The sequence below is a fragment of the Anomaloglossus baeobatrachus genome, chromosome 4, assembly GCF_048569485.1.
Source record: "Anomaloglossus baeobatrachus isolate aAnoBae1 chromosome 4, aAnoBae1.hap1, whole genome shotgun sequence".
In the NCBI taxonomy this organism is placed as follows: Eukaryota; Metazoa; Chordata; class Amphibia; order Anura; family Aromobatidae; genus Anomaloglossus; species Anomaloglossus baeobatrachus.
In genome coordinates, this window is record NC_134356.1 from 428,393,837 (window position 1) to 428,414,314 (window position 20,478).

Below are 20,478 nucleotides of genomic sequence, written 5' to 3' on the forward strand. Positions count from 1 at the left end.
GCGCCGCTGAGGTGACTGGTACGGCCTGAGATGGTGTCCCCCCAAGACTTGGTACCTGGAAAAACCCTCGCTGTCTCCGGGATTGGAGGCATTGACCCGGCGCCGGCCTTTATTTGGACTGGGGCGCAGGACGAGGGGTGAGGAAGGTGGGGGTAACTGATCGGATCCCCACAAACGTGTACCTTGGGACAGATTTGGGGCAGATAACCTCCCAGTTTGGGCCCCCCCCCCAAGGGCTGAACCTTCAGCCAGTGCTGACATACCTCCTGACAATGTTAATGTGTTATCTATGAATGATGTAAGGGAGGAGGGCATGAACTCTGATTTTTCTGCTTGCACAGACATCATAGACACACACACAGCTGCAGCTGTGACAGGGGAGGGGGTTGGAGAGGGGTGTGACAATGCCTCTACTAGTGATCAGCCAGTGAGCTGTGATCTGTTGCCCTCTGCAAGGATAAGCAGAGAGCAGGGTGCTGCAGGGGGAGAACCAGTGTGTGGGGTGGGGTCTACCAGAGCAAATGTGGGGTCCCCAGAGATTTCACAGCGGGGTTCTGTTGCTGCAGGGGGGGAACTGGCAGGTGAGATTGGGGCCGGTCCAGGAGCGGAAGTGCTCCCAGGTAAGATCTCGGTGCAGGGTTCCCCCACAACCGGGGTGTCAGGAAGCCAGGTAGGTCTGCCTGAACCAGCGACTTGGTCAGGAACGGAGGAGGAGCAGGCCCGACCCACGGTCGCAGCGGCTGTGGCCGCTGTCACCCGCAGTGGGAGTGCTGGAAGCCAAGGGGCCTTCCAGAGGTCCGATAGTTCTTCCCCTTCTGACCAAGTGGCAGCCGAGTCAGGCGGAGGCCAGGACACAGGTCCCGGGGTACTGACCGAAGATGTCACAGTCTCGTCGATCGTGGCCACATCTAGTCAGGGGTTTCAGGCAGCGTTAGAAGCTGACGACAGCCTGAAAGCTCTTAAGGAGCAGGCGGCACAGCCTCCCTCGGCCCCGGAGCGAGTGGTCTGGGACCAAGGACGGCTGTAGCCCAGGGACCAACAGTTGGTGGTACCCTATCCGTTCCGGACGGAGTTGTTTCGGATCGCACATGAGATTCCGATGGCCGGACACCTAGGGATCGCTAAGACCAAGGCCAGGTTAAACCAGCATTTCTACTGGCCAAAAATGGGGGCCGATGTGGTTGCCTACTGCCGTTCGTGTGACATCTGTCAGAGAGTGGGGAAGGCGGGGCCACGCCCCAAAGCCCCACTGGTATCTCTGCCCATCATCGATGAGCCTTTCAGGAGGGTGGCTGTGGATCTGGTCGGCCCGCTGGCCATCCCCAGCAGCTCCGGGAAACGTTTCATACTGACGGTAGTGGACTATGCCACCCGGTACCCTGAAGCAGTGGCCTTGTCGTCCATTTGGGCTGACAAGGTGGCCACCGCATTGCTGGAGATTTTCTCCCGAGTGGGTTTTCCCCAGGAAATGCTCACTGACCGGGGGACCCAATTCATGTCACAGCTGATGGAGGCCCTCTGTAAGCAAGTCCAGGTGCAACATCTGGTGGCCAGCCGTACCATCCACAGACTAATGGCCTGTGCGAGCGGTTCAGTGGCACCTTAAAGCAGATGCTTAAGATGTTTGTCGACTCCCACGGGCGTGACTGGGAGCGGTATCTCCCACACCTGTTATTTGCTTATCGGGAGGTTCCACAGGCCTCAATGGGATTCTCACCATTTGAGCTCATGTACGGGCGACGTGTGCGGGGCCCCCTGGCTCTGGTAAAAAAAGGCTTGGGAAGGGGATTTGGCCACCCCTGGAGTGTCGGTTATCGAGTATGTCATGCGCTTCCGGGACAAAATGCAGGCCTTGACGCAGCTGGTACACGACAATATGGCTCAAGCCCAGGCCGATCAGAAGCGTTGGTACGACCAGAACGCTTGTGAGAGGATCTATCAAGTGGGTCAAAAGGTATGGGTACTGGTCTCCGTACCACAGGACAAGCTTCAGACAGCCTGGGAAGGCCCATACCTCGTGTACCAGCAGCTCAACCCTGTAACGTACCTGGTCACCCTGGACCCTGCCCGTGGAAGGCGGAAGCCCTTCCATGTGAACATGATGAAGGCACATCATGAGCGGGAGGCGTGTGCGCTCCCCGTGTGCAACCTGCCCGAGGAGGGAGAAGCGGAAACCCTCTTGGATATGCTAGCCCAGGTTAGGGCAGGTGGATCCATTGAGGATGTGGAGGTTGGCCACCAGCTCTTGGAGGGCCAACGGTCCCAGATGTGGGCCACCCTACACCCCTTCCGGGGGTTGTTTACCAATCAGCCCAGAAGGACTGACTTGGCCGTCCATCACGTGGACACTGGGGATCATTCCCCGATCCGGCGTTCAGCATATCGGGTCTCCCTGGAGGTGCAGCAACACATGACCCCTTCAGTGGATATAGTAAAAAAAAAAAAAGTAGCAAAATTTGTCTTTTCATCATACAGGTGACAAAAGAGTGAAATAAAATTCGATCAAAAAGGCAAATGTACATAAAATTGGTGTAGCAAAATATAAGCTGACAAACAGCTCCATCAGCGAAAAAAATAAGAAAAGCTATATGCAGAATGCAGGAATGCTAAAACAATTTTTTTTTCTATAAAATTGTTTTTATGCTGTAAAAGAAGCAAAACATAAAAAAAAACCCCACTATAAATTTGATATTGCTGAAATTGTACTGACCTGAAGAATAAAGCGGTCTTATCACTTTTACAACACGGTGAACGGCGTAAAATAAAAAAAATTAAAAAAAACCTGAATTGCTGTTTCTTCTTGATTTTGCTTTACAAAACGCGGAATGGAAAGCGATCAAAAGACATTGTGACTCAAAATGGTACTAATAAAAATTCAAACTCATCCCACAAAAAAACAAGCCCTCACATAACTGTCGTCAGCAAAATAAAAATACTAAAGCCTTCAAAATACGGTAATGCAATAAATTTGTAAAAAAAAGCATTTTTTCGTGTGATTGTAGGCAAACCTAAAATAACCTAATATAAATATGGTATCGTTGTAATTCTACTGACCTGAGGAATAAAGCCACCTTATCACTTTTACCACAAGGTAAATGACACTTAAAAAAATAGCAATAAAGGCAATTCTTCAATTGCTGTTGATTTGTTCATTATGCATTACGACACTGCTCACATCCTGCGTTCTAATCTCAGCGCTTACTCTGGAGATTACGTGTAAATCTCTGAAAAAACATGATTCAGACAAAATTCCCAATGGGAAAGTCACTGTAATGAGGCAGAGAGTCACTTTGAACTCCCTTCTGGCCTGTGGTTCGGCAGTGTTCACCTTTTCACATGTCTTTTTAAGCCGCATAAAAGTGCGGTCAACAAAACTTTTGTGAACCCTTGAAAATAAAAACACTGCTGAACAGCGGCCAAACGGAGACCATAGTAACTGCTGCCTCATTATAATGAATGGATCCGTCAAGGGTTTCAGCTGAGTCACTTATTTCAGAGATGGAGATGGAAACTCAAATGTAAATGCTCAGCATAGAGCACAGGATAAATGTGAACTGATCCAAAATATTCTGTACCCCAAATTGACACCAGGAGCATTCAAGTTAACCCATTTAAACAAGACACAAGTTCCCCTCAGGACCATCATCTGTTAGCAGAAATATAGGGCTTCCATGTTACTGGTAGCACAAAGGCTCTGGACAAGTACTATGATTCCCCCCAAAAGAAATCCAGCAAAATCTGCTCTCCGAAATCTAAGTGCCCTCCTCCCTTCTGAGTACTACAGTGTACTGGGCACGACAAGGCATATTTGTAATTTTTATTTCTGCAATATTCACTGAGTTTGACTACATGGGTGTTTTCCAGAGACTAAATCATCACCATACCTGTAGATAAAATCCCAGAGGCGTGTAATTTCCAAAATATGGTCACTTGAGGGGATTTCTGCTTTTCTGGCACTTAGGGGTTCTGCAAACGGAGTCTGCAAATTATTGTAGGAAAGACTGTACTCCAAAAGTCAAAAGACGTTCCTTCCCTCAGTATTCCCACGGGTATTGCCATGTTCAGGAGAAATTGTGTCACATTATGGGACCTTTTTTTCACCTATTCCCCTTGTGAAAATGGAATTCTAGGACTAAAACAACATTTTAGGTAATATGTCATTATTTTTCCTTCACTGCCCAATAGTATAAAACTCTGTGACACCCTGTAGTTTCAATATGCTCACTGCACCCCTGGAGTATTTCATTGAGGGGTTCAGTTTGTATAATGGGGTCATTTGTGGGGGATTTCTGCTGTTCTGACAACTCAGGGGCTTTGCCAATTTGACATAGCAACTGCAAACCATTCTAGCAATATCTGACTCCTTCCCTTCTTCACTTTGTACTGTGACTCAAAAGTCATTTTCGACCACATACGGGGTATCGGTGTACTCAGTAGAAATTGTGCAACAAATTGTTGCGTGCATTTTCTCCTGTTACCCTTGTGAAAATGAACAATTTGGGGTTAATGCAACATTTTTTTGGTAAAAAATGTATCTAAATTCCTTGAGCGATGTAGTTTCCAATATCGGGTCACTTGTGGGGGGTTTACACTGTTTAGGCACATGGCATCTGCTATCTCCAACCAATTTTACGCTCTAAAATTCATATGGCGCTCCTTCCCTTCCGAGCCCTGCGGTGCACCCAAACAGTAGTTTTCCACCATAAATGGGGTAACAGGCTATTCAGGAGAAATTGCACAACAAATTGTACAGTGCATGTTAACCTTTTATCCTTGCGAAAATTCAAAATTTGGGACCAAATTACCATTTTTGTGAAAAAAAGTTAAACTTTCATTTTTTCCTTACACATACCTTGTTAGGTGCTTCACAAGAAAGAAAAAAAAAAAAGCAGAAACTACATGAATATACAAACAAGAGAATTGTTTTCATAGCTTTTTAAGACCTAATTCAGATGTTGCATTTGTTCTTTCACACATACAGCACATACCCATTATAATCTATGGTGCTCCTCACATCTGTGGTTTTACACAGGCTGTGTATCCGAGTGAAACTCATGAAGACAGCTGTTTTTTTTTTCCTAGCACCACGCACGGTTGACAAGGGTCAAGGCAAGTTTATGGGTCTGTCAAAAATGCGTACATCAAATTGATGGCATTAGTGTACTGTACGAAAGGAGCTTTGTAATTTATTTATTGATCCATCCACGAAAAACATTAATGATAAAAACGGACACACAAATGACACACTGATGCTAAACACTCAATGACACCACCTTCATCTCAAAGATGTTTATAAGGGTGTGCAAGTCCACACTGCGCTTGTATCTTTTCCCAGTATACAGTGTGTCCTGTCCAACGCCATTAACATGAGAACGGCGGCAGCTATAGGCATAGAAGTGGTGTCTAGGTATAGTAAAGTAGCCATGTACTACGCAATGAAACCACCTATAGCGCCACATGATGGAAAACAACGGAGTTAGCATTTTTATCTCGAAAACAGAACGGGATAGAGAGAAAAAGTGAATTACAAAGTTGTAGGGCATCATCAATTCAATACGACTCGACATGTTGCATACAGAAATGCTATGAGTAGAACGTGTAAAACTCACAAGGCTGCGGATGTGAAGCGATACCTCATGGAGACCTTCCTAAAAGTCATTGGGTATGGTGGCTGCATGGAGTGGCCTCCACGCTCTCCTGACCTGACCCATTGGACTTCTTTCTGTGAGGTCACATCAAACAGCAGGTGTATGTGACCCCTCCACCTACATTGCAGGACCTACGACGACGTATCACAACTGCTTGTGCAAACGTGTCACCTACCATATTGCACAACGTTCAGCAAGATACAGTATGCTGTCCAGAGTCCAGATATGCATTGCAGCTGACGATGGCCACTTTGAGCATCAAAGTTAAATGAGCGCCATATGCGTGACCAGCATTCAATGTTTTTGGGGGGGGGTCATGGGTTTCATATCATAGCATTTCTGTATGCAAGGTGTCGATTCGTATTGAATTGATGATGCCCTACAATTTTTTAATTGACTTTTTTTTCTCTATATCGTTCCGTTTTCGAGATAAAAATGCTAACTCCATTGTTTTCCACCAGGTGGCGCAATAGGTGGTTTCATTGCGTAGCGCATGGCTACTTTACTATACCTAGACATCACTTCTATTCCTATAGCTGCCGCCGTTCTCAAGTTAATGGCAGTGGACAGGATATGGGTGGACACACTATATACTTAAAGGGAAGGTGTCGTTAAAAAAAAAAAAAAAAATCAATAACTGAAAAAATATAAAGTATTCATGTTTTAATGATTTGTTTAGAAATAGAAACAAATAGAATTTGTTTTTAATTGAGCAAAATATTAAAAAAAATTAAAAGTTTGATATTTTCCACTTTTAAACACTAGGGAGAGCAGCTGCTGAAATCCTACAGCAATCCTACTGTAGAACTAGCTCACATTACAGCTGCAGTAAAAGGGGGGGAATCTGCTCTCCTGTGTGTGATGTCACATCTCCTGTGACACCCTGGCCTATCAGGTCGTCACAGGGTATTGTGCAATCTGCCCTTCTGCACAGTATCCACTCCTCCTTGGTTACGGGTCCTGGTCCTTTGGTGCTGCTAACAGCTTAGCCAATCCAAATCCTAGGAACACTTTATACTGTGCCGACCAGACACACCATTGAGGGACCTGAAGGGAATAGGGCCGCCCATATGGGGGGTTGGTAAGGGGAAGGTGAGAAAGTGACAGTGGAGCAAAGAAGAGGAGAGAGTGAGGTGGACTCTGTGAGGGAGAGGTCACCGGCCTGGAGCAGGGCTCCTGTAGTTACTAAGTGGCAGACGTTGGTCTGGGCCTGGTAGGAGCTGGAACCCCGGTCGCAGGGGATTGTGTCAAGGGGCACGGACTGCCGAGGAGGGCGGCCGGCGGCCTTGAGCTATCACCGGGCAGGGGCCAGGACACGACGGGGTACGTGGACCCAAGGCCGGAAAGTAGCTTCACTTGTTCCGGTAATTTACCCGATGGGGGTGAAGACTTCAAGATTCATCCCCAACCCGCTCCAAAATCGGGGTACTAGCGCACCGATGGGATAGGACTTTCCCAATACAGTCCAAAGATATCCTACGCGTGAACCCTGAGAGCAAGCTCACTCCGTTAGCCATACGGGTGAGCGGGACCCGAAGAGTTTTATACCCGAGGTCCAAATAGAGACAAAGTTGCCAAGGAAAGGGCCACAGGCTAACAGCAACACCAAGGGCACGGACCCAAGCGTGCTCCGTACAAGCTGCAGTAGTGCTCAGAATTCTGGTTTACCAGCTGTCGGTGTTGTTATTCCTGGACTGAGTACACTGATCATCCCTGTTTCTATCCCCAACGGCACCCCAAGCACCAACCATCCAACGGGCCCCGGGACACAAACCCCCTACCCACGGAGGCGTTAAACATCCGGCTGCTGCACCATCGTCACCGGGTTCCCCAACAGCAGCGGTGGTCCCTTACATTACAACGCACCGTGGGTGGCGTCACGAACTTTCTAACTCCCTTATACATACCCCCCCTTCTCTTTTAATCCGAGTGTCCGCACGGACCCCCGGATCCGGAGACCCCCTCAAGTCACCGCGGCTCGGCCGCTGACGTGGGGGCGGTACACTCCCCCTTCCAATCTCGGTGTTTCCAAAAGGATAAGGGAAGATGAAATGTAAGGACACAGTGCAGAGCCATTTTGTGGGTGACCACAGTGATCCTAATGTTTACAGTATCACCAAAGACAGCTGGCATAGTGCTTCAATGTATACTGCGCTCCCCGCTGTATACCGCAGAGCGTCGCTCCTCCTGACATACACAGGGATATATAGCCTGCAGAGCGTCGCTCCTCCTGACACACAGGGCGATAGCCTGCAGAGTGTCGCTCCTCCTGACACCTACACAGGGATAGTCTGCAAAGCGTAGCATCTCCTGACAAATACACAGGGATATATAGTCTGCAGAGCATCGCTCCTCCTGACACATAGGCCAGGGTATATATCCTGCAGAGCATCGCTCCTCCTGATACATACACTGAGATATATAGCCTGCAGAGCGTCACTCCTCCTGACATACACAGGGAGATATACTCTATACCGCGCTGCCACACTGAGCTGCTAGGGGAAGAGGCCGGAGGTGAGCACACACAAGTGGGGGAGCGGCGGCATCGGGGAATTGGTGGTGGCGGGGGCGGAGCAGTGAGGCCTGGGGAGCGGATTGGATGGGGACACCATACCGGTACTCACTCACGGTATACCGCGCTGCCCCACTGAGCTGCTAGGAGCAGAGGCCGGTGAGCACACACAAGCATGGGGGTTGGTGTTAGTGGGGGCTGGGGAGCGGCATCGGCAGCGGGGGAGGAGTAGCATACCGGTACTCACCCACGGTGTACTGCGCTGCCTTACTGAGCTGCTAGGAGCAGAGGCCGGTGAGCACACACAAGTGGGGGGTTGGTGGTAGCGGGGGCGGTGGGGGCTTGGGAGCGGCATCGGCAGCAGGGGAGGAGTAGCATACTGGTACTCACCCATCCCGTGCAGGTGACAGGGGGAAAGTGCAGCTCTTCCGCCGCTCCACGCTGCTCCTGCTGTCGTTATTCGGCACTGTTCTCTCGCTTTTTCCTCCAGCAATGTAGGATCTGTTATGATGGAAGAAGTATGTACTAGTACTGCTTGCGCTTTCAGATCCTGGCTGTAGGAGAAAAATGCAGCCCAGCCCAAAGCATCGCCTCTGAAAAAATGGTGGCTGAACAGACCCACGGCTGTGAATTTGGCAGCCCACATAGGTTTGACCATTTCACCGCGGCGACAGTTGTAATAGAACTAATGGGTCCGACCACTGTCGCCTATGTCCATGAGGTGCTGTATTTCGAGACTGAACTGTCATGCTAGAACTTGGAATGTAAAATGGCAGCCCCCATTGCCAGCTTTCCAGGATTATAAAAACTGAAAGACATCTTTATTTAAAGCAAGATAACATTATAACAGCATATTATCTTACAAGTAATCATTGTTTGGATTATATAAAACCGTGACACCTTACCTTTAAATATCGTTATAACCCCCTTTGTGTATAATATAAACGTTTTTAGTAGTGGAAAAGGGGTCAGATTGGGTAAGCAAACTAAAATGCGCTGTGTTTTGACACCTTTCTAAGATAGCCAGTAGTGGTTGTATGGAATAGCCCCAGATGGGCTAGCCTGCACTACTTAAAGAGAACCAGAAGGTGGTTGTAATGTAAAATAAAGATGTGGTTGTAATGCTGCTGTAACATACAGATTAAATTGATACATTTGGTGAAGAAATCAAATTTGTTGTTTTTCTTTAAGCATCACTCCAGTCTTGCTTTATTTTACAACTGGAGTGATGCTTTAAATCTTAATTCCCTGACCCTACTCTTACAGCATATCACAAGAGTGAGTACACCCCTCACATTAAATATTTTATATTTTTCGATGGATAACACTGAAGATATGACATTTTGATACAATGTAGTCAGTGTACAGCTTGTATAACAGTGTAAATTTGGTGTGCCTTTTAAGTAATGCAAAACACAGCCATTACTGTCAAAACAGTCGTCAACAAAAGTGAGTACACCCCTAAGTGAAAATGGCCAAATTGTGCCCAATTACTCATTTTTCCTCCCCGGTGTCCTGGGACTCCTTAGTGTTACAAGGTCTCAGGTGTGAATAGGGAGCAGCTGTGTTACATTTGGTGTTATCACTCCCATACTCTGTCATACTGGTCACTAGATGTTCAAAATTGCACCTAATGGTAAAGAATTCTCTGATGATCTAAAAAGAATTGTTGCTCTACATCAAGATGGTTTAGGCTCTAAGAAGATTGCCAACACCCTGAAATTGAGCTGCAGCATATTGGCTAAGGCTATACAGCAGTTTAACAAGACAGGCTCAAATCGAAACAGGCCTCGTCATGGTCGACTAAAGAAGTTGAGTGCACGTGCTCAGCGTCATATCCACAGGTTGTCTTTTCAAAATAGACGTGTGAGTGTGTGTGGGGGGGGGTATCAGCCTGTAAGTGTTCAGACCATACGCCATACACTGCATCAAATTGGTCTGCATGGCTGTTGTCCCAGAGGGAAACCTGTTCTAAAGATGAAGCACAAAAAAGACTGCAGTTTTCTGAAAAAAATAGCAGACTAAGTACATGGATTACTGGAACTATGTCATGTGGTATGATGAGACCAAGATAAACCTATTTGATTCAGATGGTGTCATCCAGGTCAGGAGTACAAAGACAAGTATGTCTTGCTTACAGTCATGCATGGTGGTGAGAGTGTCATGGTTTGGCATTGCATGAGTGCTGCCAGTTGTGGTGAGCTACAGTCCATTGAGAGAACCAAAAATGCCAATATTTACTGTGCTACACTGAAGCAAAGCATGATCCCCTCCCTTCGAAAACTGTGCAGCAGGGCAGTATTCCAACATGATAACGACCTCAAATACACCACCAAGACCATCACTGTCTTGCTAAAGAAACTGAGGGTAAAGGTGCTGGACTGACACGTCTACAGATGTAAACCCTATTGAGTGTTTGCGCAAGGTCTCTTAACATCCACCAACTCCGTGATGTCATTATGGAGGATGGAAGAGGATTCCAGTGGCCCCTGTGAAGCTCTAGTCCATTCATGCCCAAGAAAGTTAAGGCAGTGTTTAAAAATAATGGTGGCCACACAATATATTGAAACTTTGGGCACAAATTGTCCTTTTTCACTTAGGGGCGTACTCACTTTTGTTGCCAGCAGTTTAGACATTAATGGCTGTGTGTTGACCTATTTAGAAGGCACCCAAAGTTACAGTTAGAGGGAAATAAAACATGCACTCCTATGACATACAGATGCTAGGTGAGGGAAAAAATGCTTTATACTTGCCTGACCCTCACCAACTTTTCTAGCTGAGAATCTCAGCAATTTTATACACGCAGATGTGATTGCACCCTTATACAAGCTGTATACTGACTACTTTACATTGTAAAAAATGTGAGGGGTGAACTCACTTTTGTGATATACTGTATACTCACCCTCCAGCGTCTTCATCTTCCGCCACTCTTGTTGGCGGCTCCAGTGTTTCTTGCAGTGAACCAGATGTGACTCTTCAGTGTAAGTCTATTAGAGCCTCATTCTGGCTCTCTTAGACTTGAATTGAGCGGATGTGACAAAACGTCTCACTTTTGGTAAGTCAGAAGTTGCGGTCACAAGATGGTGCCTCGGAAGACCGGCATGGGGCCAGTAGAAGGTGAAGACTCCAGAGGGTGAGTATATTACTAGGGGTTGGTACCTTAGATTAAAGGCACCACTGAAGTGCTGGGGGAAAAAAAATCCACTGGAGTGGTGTTTTAATCATCGTTTGATGTTTTCTACTAATTAGATTTCTGTGCAGAGGGGCCAACTATACACTGGGTTTTCTCCACCCTGTCTGTGATTCCCCAGCCCCTTTGCCTGCCTTTCATCTGAATGACAGGTTACTGCTTGTCATGTTGGTGAGTGTTGATCCACTGCACCACGGGCTTGACTTAGCCTGGAGGGGCATAGCTAAGTGACTACCTCGTTTTCACTAGAGCTTCTGATGGGGAGGATAGGCTGGGCTACAGGAAGTCACCAGGTATCATTCTAGGGTAGTCTCCGAATTTGTGGGAGCTGAGCAAAGGGCCAGAGATGCAGGAGCGGAAAGCAAGAGGGCGAGACAGAGGCATAGTGAGAAGGTCCAAGGTCAGGGCAGGCAGCACAGGATTGAAATACAAAGCAATGGTCTGGAGCAGAGAGATCAGACAAGGCAAGTAGACAAGGCCTCTATGGCCTCCACAAGGGAGTGTACAGGTGCGCAGGGTAAGCAGGGAAGAGCAGGCAGTAACTGGAGAGTGCTGGGCAGGAGCCGACAGAGGAAGCTGCAGTGCACGGACAGCACGGTCGGACAGAGGAATCCACCGCAGAGTGTGAACCTGCACCTTCCCATCACCACCAGGAGTGGCTAACCCTCCACCTGCTTTCACAAAGTGAAACTCACAGTACCATCTGTTATCTACTCCGGATATTTGGTTGGCTACCAAGCGTACTACAATGCCATTCTTGGTCATTTGAAATTATTCTGAAAAATTATGTTTCGTCTAAAAGATTTCTGTTAAAGAGGTGGTTTACTAGTTAGTATTCATAGACACATCGGTTTCTCTCAAATACCTTGTGTTGCCAATAGTGACTGTGAGTGGCGAAATTGTGCTCTTCTCAGCCCCTTCAAGTGACCACCCCGAGCTCCCTGACCTCTGATGTCCGGTGATGTCACGTCAACTTCCTGTTGACCTGACATCACCACAGCCGGCCACAGTCTTCCTGAGTGACTGGGATGTGGGCGCAGTGTCACCGCTCGTCAAAGCCCAACATCGCTCCTCCTTGTAGCAAAGGAGAGCGCACACAAGATGCTGGGCTGTGATGAGCGGTGAAACTGCGCCTACTGCCCAGTCATCCAGGAAGACTGGGGCCGGCCGCAGTGATGTATGAGAGGAGAGCTACAGCTGCAAGCGTGTCTGAAGATCTTTTGGAAAAATGTTTAAGTTTCCCATTGACTTCCATTATACTCGGTACAGCAGGAGTCGATACTGTCCGAGCATCCACCTGCTCGTTACGAGTACCAAGCATGGTAGTGCTTGTTCATCACTATATAAACAAACAAAATTAGACAGGCACCACCTATAATAATAATACCAATAAAGTATCCGTGCAGTGCACCAAAAATCATGAGAGCAAGGAAAAAAAGAGAAGTACACAAACAAGCACTGGAACTCTAATAAATAAGATGTGCTACTTCTGTAAACCCAAAGTGATACATATTTTATTAAAACACAGTGCAAGTATAAAACCATTAAACACAATTCCCCTTTACAATAAATAGGGGATCCTCTCCCTCAATCCCTATACCATATCACAAGGGAGCTGACTAGATGCAAGATCCATACAGGGTAATCAGGACAAAATTGCACAGTGTATGAGAAACAGCAGATAACCAGAGATCTTTACCATAATGATGGTTATTTCTTTGGTCATTTGACTTAACCATCTTTATGGTAAATATCTCTGGTTATCTGCTGTGTTTCTCATACACTGTGCAATTTTGTACTGATCAAGTCGGCTCCCTTGTGATATTGAATAGGAATTGTGGTAAAGGATCCCCTATTTATTGTAAAGGGAATTGTGTTTTAATGGTTTTATACTTGCACTGTGTTATATCACTTTGGATATACAGGAGTAGAACATCTTATTTATTAGAGTTCAGTGCTTGTATGTAACTTCTTTTTTTCCTTGTTCTTGTTCATCACTAGTCATAAGTCACATTACATTGCCCCCATAGTCTATTAAAGTCCTGTGCAACTCAAATACAACCCATCTGTGTCTTAAAGGGGTTGTCCGACATAACAAAAATTTTTGAGTTTAAGCTAATCTGCGCTGTATTGTCATATTAATCACCCCTACATTGTTATTTTTTGTTTTCTAACTTTTGTTCCTCTTGAATTCACCCTTTATTCTCTGTAGCTTCTTGTTTACATTCAGCTCCAGCAAACATGACCACTTCCTGTGCAAAACCTCCCAGTCACAGCTGCACCGCCCGGCCTCAGTGTCCAGCCCCTCCCCAGTGTCCAGCCCTGCCCTCTGCCCGCCCCCTGCACACACATTCCCTGTCAGTATATTCTGCCCCAGCACCTGACCTGTTATCACTACAGGGCAGGACACTACACTGCATGACACTACACGGCAGGACACTACAGGGAAGCACACTACAGGGCAGCACATTACAGCACACTACAGGGCAGGACACTACAGGGCAGGACACTACAGGGCAGGACACTACAGGGCAGGACACTACAGGACAGGACACTACAGGACAGGACACTACAGGGCAGGACACTACAGGGCAGGACACTACAGGGCAGCACATTACAGCACACTACAGGGCAGGACACTACAGGGCAGCACACTACACAGCAGGGCACTACAGGGCAGCACACTACAGGGCAGCACACTACAGGGCACAACAGGGCAGCACACTACAGGGCAGGACACTACAGGGCAGGACACTACAGGGCAGGACACTACAGGGCAGGACACTACACGGCAGGACACTACACGGCAGGACACTACAGGGCAGGACACTACAGGGCAGGACACTACAGGGCAGGACACTACAGGGCAGCACACTACACTACAGGGCAGCACACTACACAGCAGGGCAGCACACTACACAGCAGGGCACTACAGGGCAGGACACTACAGGACACTACAGGGCAGCACACTACAGGGCAGCACATTACAGCACACTACAGGGCAGGACACTACAGGGCAGCACACTACACAGCAGGGCACTACACTACAGGACACTACAGGGCAGCACATTACAGGACACTACAGGGCAGGACACTACAGGGCAGCACACTACAGGACAGGACACTACAGGCAGCACACTACAGGGCAGGACACTACAGGGCAGGACACTACAGGGCAGGACACTACAGGGCAGGACACTACACTACAGGGCAGGACACTACACAGCAGGGCACTACAGGGCAGCACACTACACAGCAGGGCACTACAGGGCAGCACACTACACTACAGCATTGCAAATAACAGCCCCACATCAGGCTCTGCACCCCACACCACATCAGGCTCTGCACCCCACACCACATCAGGCTCTGCACCCCACACCACATCAGGCTCTGCACCGCATACACACACATCGGGATGTGCACCGCACACACACACATCCATCAGGCTGTGCACCGCACCGCACACACACCCGGCTGTGCAACACACACACATCGGGCTGTGCACCGCATACACATATACACACACACACACACACACACACACACCCCATAGGGAGTACATACTCACCCCATAAGGAGTACATACTCACCCTTCCTCGGTCCCCGACGCTCCTGCACGTTCGCGCGCTGTCTGTGCTCTGGCTATATCAGCACAGTAGTGACGTCACCGCTGTGCTGAAGAGAGCACAGACAGCCGGGCAGTGATGAGAAGCAGCGCAACGCTCCCTCTCATCAGCGCTTTCAAATATACCGGCATCGGTGATCTGTGATGCCGGTATATTTGAATGTGTGATCCTCAGCAGGGGGCCAGGTGCTGGCGCTGACACCACGGCAGCCGTCGCCAGGACCCTCCCCCAGGTCACGGACCCAACAGCAGTGCAGGGGGAGGTTGTGGGCAGAGTACGGGGTGCGGGGGAATGTGTGGGAGGGTGCAGGGAAGGGGGCGGTGACTCCTCGCACTGTACAACCCAGCAGGGAGGCGACATGCTGTTTCCACATTTGCATGTCAACATGGTCCTGCCCATGTTGACATGAAATGACCGGAAGCAGCAAAATCGCGGCAGGAGTGGTCACATGACCGCTCTGAGCAGGGGGAGAGGGGCTGACAGCAGGGCAGGTAAGCGGTCACTATCTACTTACCTGCCCCAATGTAGCCCAATAGGGAAATAATAAAAAAAAGCAAATTAAGCCGGATAACCCCTTTAACAGTTTTTTTTTTTATGGGTGGGGGGGTTGCAGCTAAATTTGAGAACTGAAAGTGTTACTATACATTATACTATACTAAAAGGTATCACAACGACAACATTTTAATTTTGTTTCTCTCACTGAGAGCAATCAATCATTATACATTATACTGTCATGTTTTTCTTCACAGTGACATATGGTTGTGTCCCTGAGCCCTCACATGTACAGAAATCATGAGCCGACAGCGTCAATAATGTCATTTATTGCCACCTTTCAGCCACAAGCATAGAATGATTAATGACATTACGCCCCCAAGGTACAAAAAAGTGCAGTTAATTTAACCTGTAAAACAAAAATAGCAATATTGAATGTAAAAAAGGTAAACATAAGCCAAAAAATTCCCCACATTTTTTTGACCATTGTGAATTAGAGAAATGGTTCAGATCAGAGACAGGTCTTGTGATTACGGTCAGCTGAATATGGACTTGTAAGTCTTCATATGTCTTTTTACACTTTCCGCTATTTCCTGATCATTTTTACTCCGGTTATAGTAATCTGTGAACAGTCCGTCAGGATTGAGCAAATATATGAGAATGGTGTGATCAATAATGTAGTCGTTATCCTCATCACGGGGCCCGGCACTGTAGTACACACGATAGGCTTGGGCTACGGCTTTGATCTGCTCGTCGTTGCCGGTCAGCCCCTTGAGACGCGGATGGAATTCACTAACATACTTTGCTAGTGCTGCGACGTTATCACGCTCAGGGTCCACTGAAACGAAGATAGGCAGCACTGGGGGCAGAGTGCGGTCCTTGTCCAGCAGAGACACCGCAGAACTCAGCTTTTCCAGTTCATCTGGACAGATATCAGGACAATGGGTAAAGCCAAAGTACATTAACACCCAATTACCTCTGAGGTCTTTTTTACAGCAAGGCTCGCCTTTATGATCGATAAGACTGAAGTCTCCCTGACCGACGGCTATGGTACGAAGCTGTTGAATGCGATCCAGCTTCTTCTTCTCCTGTTTTTCCCACCGCAGATATTGCCAGATTCCCACTGCGCCACCGCCAATAATGCAGCTAACCAGCAGCCTTGTTCGTAATGATATCGGGGCCTTTGAGGAGCCCGGCGGTTGGGATTTCTGTAATGTAGGAGATGTGAATATTCCTTTTTTGTGGATCAGACATTTTATTCTGTTTGTGTAGTCTTTTGGTGTTGCGCTGGTTGGGTGTTTGAGAAGAGGAAATATGCGCTGTATATGTCGCAGCATCCTAAAGAGAAGACAATGGTGTTATCATATAAAACATCTAGCTGACGAGGTAAAGGATTATCTAGGTTCTAAAACTGATGGCATAAGGATATTACATTGGATGAGGGCTGACGTCGCACCTTGCAGGTCAGCTGATTCTAGGGGCCACAGAGTCTCCTGTAAACATGGTATCCAATTCATTGGTATTACCTGGCTCTTCACAATGCTGCGGCAAGTGATTGAATAATTTCTTCCATATCGAGAGGCCTGTCAATCACCCACAGCCGCAATGGGAGAAGCCAGCTGAGGGCAGGATCGGACTAGTGTTATCTCTCCCTACAGGCCTCAGCCAGATCTTCTAAGCTATATTTTCTCTGAACACCAGAGCATTTCAGAGTCAAACATACCTGGCTGCAACCGGCCAGGCTCTGGTTCATGCTGCCAGTAGTTTGGGCAGCATGAATCAGCTGACAGGTTCCCTTTAACACCTACGCTTTTGTGTAATTTCTTTATTAAGGGGAATCTGTCACCAGGTTTTTCTGTGTAATCTGAAAGAAGCATAATACAGAGGCCGACATCCTACTGCCAGTCATACTTACTAGTCTGTGTTGCTGTTTCAATACAATCAGTGTTTGAGCAGTAAAATTATCAACCCAGGACTAGTTGTCTGGTATCTTCTAGTCAACCTCTTGGTATAATCCCACCAACACCAGTGATGCAGGGTTCTGTCAAAGCATAATGTACAAAGAAAGCTGCCAATCCGCAGAGTGCATGGAGTTATACAGAGCTCAGTATTCAGAGAACTGCTAATCTGCAGCAAAAAAAAAACAAACAGTGATTGTATCAAAATGACAGCAAGTGACAGCTGGAATCAGGATCTCTGCCCACACAATCATGCTGCTCTCAGTTTACATGGCAGAAACCTGGTTACAGCTTCCCTTTGAAGGGTCTTTTTCAGCACAAAATGACTGTTCAAACCAAGTACAGGTGCATCATTGCGGGGCCAATCATTTACATGCAACTTCCCACCTGCTTGTTTTCCATATATCTGCATTTATGAAGCCAGAACTGTCAATAAAAAGGGGGGGGGCAGTGATAGAGGGAAACAAGCAGGTGGGAAGATGCATGTGTGGCCACTCCATAATGCACCGAGCACCTGTACTTCGTTTGAACAGTCATTCCATAATGAGAGTCCCCTTAATTCTGACAACTTCATACTTAAGAAAATTGTCAGAGAACCAAGGTAGATCTATCATCAAGTATGTCCCTGGGTGATGAGTGGTTTTCTGACAATTTTCCTAATCTGAAAGTTGTAAAAAAATTAAAGGGGTGGTCTAAAACTAATATTTTTAATCTGTGATATCAGTTTCAGGGGCATGTGTTGGTTGTCAATTCTGATGCATGCCCAGGACGAGCTCGGCTGTCACTGTGCGATATTGTTCCCAATGCACAGTAACAGTGCACTCCCTCACTGGTTCTGATGAGAATTGACAAGCCGGCAACAGAGCGGACTGTCAATGGGCATTGTAAGTAGAAAATGCGTTCAGCAGAATCCAACTCCGCCCCTGAAATAGACGTCATTATCGGGTGCGGTGCTGGTCTCTGCTCACCACGTTCTCATTTTACAATACGCAAAGTGCACTCTCTTACCAACTCATCAGAATCGGTGAGGGAGCGCACTGTCACTGTGCATTGAAAAAGAATACTATGTAATGACAAGGGAGCTCGTACTGAGCATATGTCAGAATTGATAACCGATGCATGCCCCGTAGAGATGGGACTAGCCCAACCTCTGAAATGGGCGTTACTGATGACTCTTAGTTTCAGGGTGAGGACAGAGACTCTGGCATAGTGATTGGCAGTCCAGCTCTTTTTGGTGATTTGGTTCCCATGGCTCTGTTCACCAAAAAGAGTCGGCTCTTTCATGGCTCCCTATTAAATATGTGTTCACCACAGGTGAATACATATTTAAGCCTGTGTTAATGCCTCCAAAAAACATACTGATAGGGAATTTAGATTGTGAGCCCCAATGGGGACAGTGTTGACAATGTATGTAAAGCGCTGTGGAATTAATAGCGCTATATGATTATTATTATTATTATTATTATTATTATTATTAATGCCGCTGAAACCCCGCCCACCCACATTTTACACCCAGAGAGAGCCAGTAAGAGAATTTAGTGGCTCTCACTGGGATCCAGCTCCTCTCAGTCACAGCAGCGAGCCGGATCTTTGTGTCAGATCATTCCCAACCAACACATCACTACTCTAGCAGGGAGCACACTCTGATGATTTCTCGTTTGAGTATCCGAATATACACTGGGGGTCATCAAAATGGAAGTAGGGTTTTTTATTAAATAAAAAAAAAGCACATAGGGAATTTTTAATTACTGTATTAGAAATGAGATGAGATTATTACAATAAATAGCCATTTAGAATTAAACTCAATGTTAGTTTCTGACCACCCTTAAAGGAATGAATTGCACTGTTTCATATTATGATGACTTATGGTGTTTTCTTAGATTAGTATAATGGTGAATCTGCCTCTATGGTTTGGCATACATACATGCATACACACACACACACACACACACACACACACACACACACACATACATACATACATACACACACACATACATACATACACACTACACATTATATATATATATATATATATATATATATATATATATATATATACAGAAAAGGGACTTTGTTCAAGAGCACTATATTGGCCCTTTGCAGCCCAAGAGCTCATTATGAAGCACAATTCTACTTGCTCTGGAGGTAGAAAGGTCCCCCTGAGACATACAGGCATTATGTGTCTGGCAATCCCCCCGTCTCCAGCATGCTGCTGCATATTTCTCCATGTGCCCCAGTTCTGGAGAGTAATACCCAGCTCAGTACAAGTTGCTCACTGATTACCCGGTAGAGCAGCTCCCGTGATGTACACACCTCGTGCTGCCTCGGTTGAGCCTAGACTGTATGGGCTCCTTCCAGGTTAGTGGGCGTGACCGGAAGGAGCCCATACATTCTAGCATCTCCGGTGCTTGCCTCCAGAGTTTAGAAGGGCACAGAGCAGATCAGGAAGCTGAAGGACCTGTGGTGATGTCATGACCATGTGAACAGTCATGTGATGGTGAGGAGGCGGGCTTTGTGCTGAGCTGTAGTGGCAGGAGCCTTACACTAGGTGTCAGTGCAGAGCAGTGGGTGACATTACACCGCTCTCCTTTTCACTCCAATGTTTGCAGTGCTGCTACTCTCTGTTTCCATTGAATGGTTGATCTGTGCCCTGTACCTTACACCTATCTTTATAACTGCTGCTCTTTTTACCTTTTTTTTATTATAATAGAATGCATCAATATAAAATGATGTTTATTGTTCAGAAAGGATCATGGATGTAGAATAAATCTGTCCATTGTATGATGCATGTAAGGGGCACTTTGCACACTGCGACATCGCAGGCCGATGCTGCGATGCCGAGTGCGATAGTCCCCGCCTCCGTCGCAGCAGCGATATGTGGTGATTGCTTGCGTAGCGAAAATTATCGCTACGGCAGCTTCACACACACACTCACCTGCCGTGCGACGTCCCTGTGGCCGGCGACCCGCCTCCTTGTTAAGGGGGCGGGTCGTGCGGCGTCACTGCGACGTCACACGGCAGGCGGCCAATCGGAGCGGAGGGGCGGAGA

The 20,478-nt window shown here is 47.2% G+C and overlaps 1 protein-coding gene across 3 annotated transcripts; it reads right to left on the reverse strand.

The window, feature by feature from the left end:
- Positions 1 to 15,781: 15,781 nt before the first annotated feature.
- SCO2 (synthesis of cytochrome C oxidase 2) lies at positions 15,782 to 19,881 on the reverse strand. 3 transcript variants are annotated; one of them, XM_075342631.1, is made up of 2 exons: positions 19,713 to 19,881; positions 15,782 to 16,806 (listed from the first exon to the last, which is right to left on the reverse strand). In XM_075342631.1, the coding sequence occupies exons 1-2, from the start codon at positions 19,826 to 19,828 to the stop codon at positions 16,005 to 16,007; spliced, it is 918 nt and encodes a 305-aa protein (XP_075198746.1). In that variant the 5' UTR covers positions 19,829 to 19,881; the 3' UTR covers positions 15,782 to 16,004. The 3 variants fall into 3 exon arrangements, with proteins under 3 accessions (XP_075198746.1, XP_075198747.1, XP_075198748.1); XM_075342632.1 differs by having other exon boundaries at positions 19,743 to 19,880; XM_075342633.1 differs by lacking the exon at positions 19,713 to 19,881 and adding an exon at positions 17,384 to 17,595.
- Positions 19,882 to 20,478: the final 597 nt, after the last annotated feature.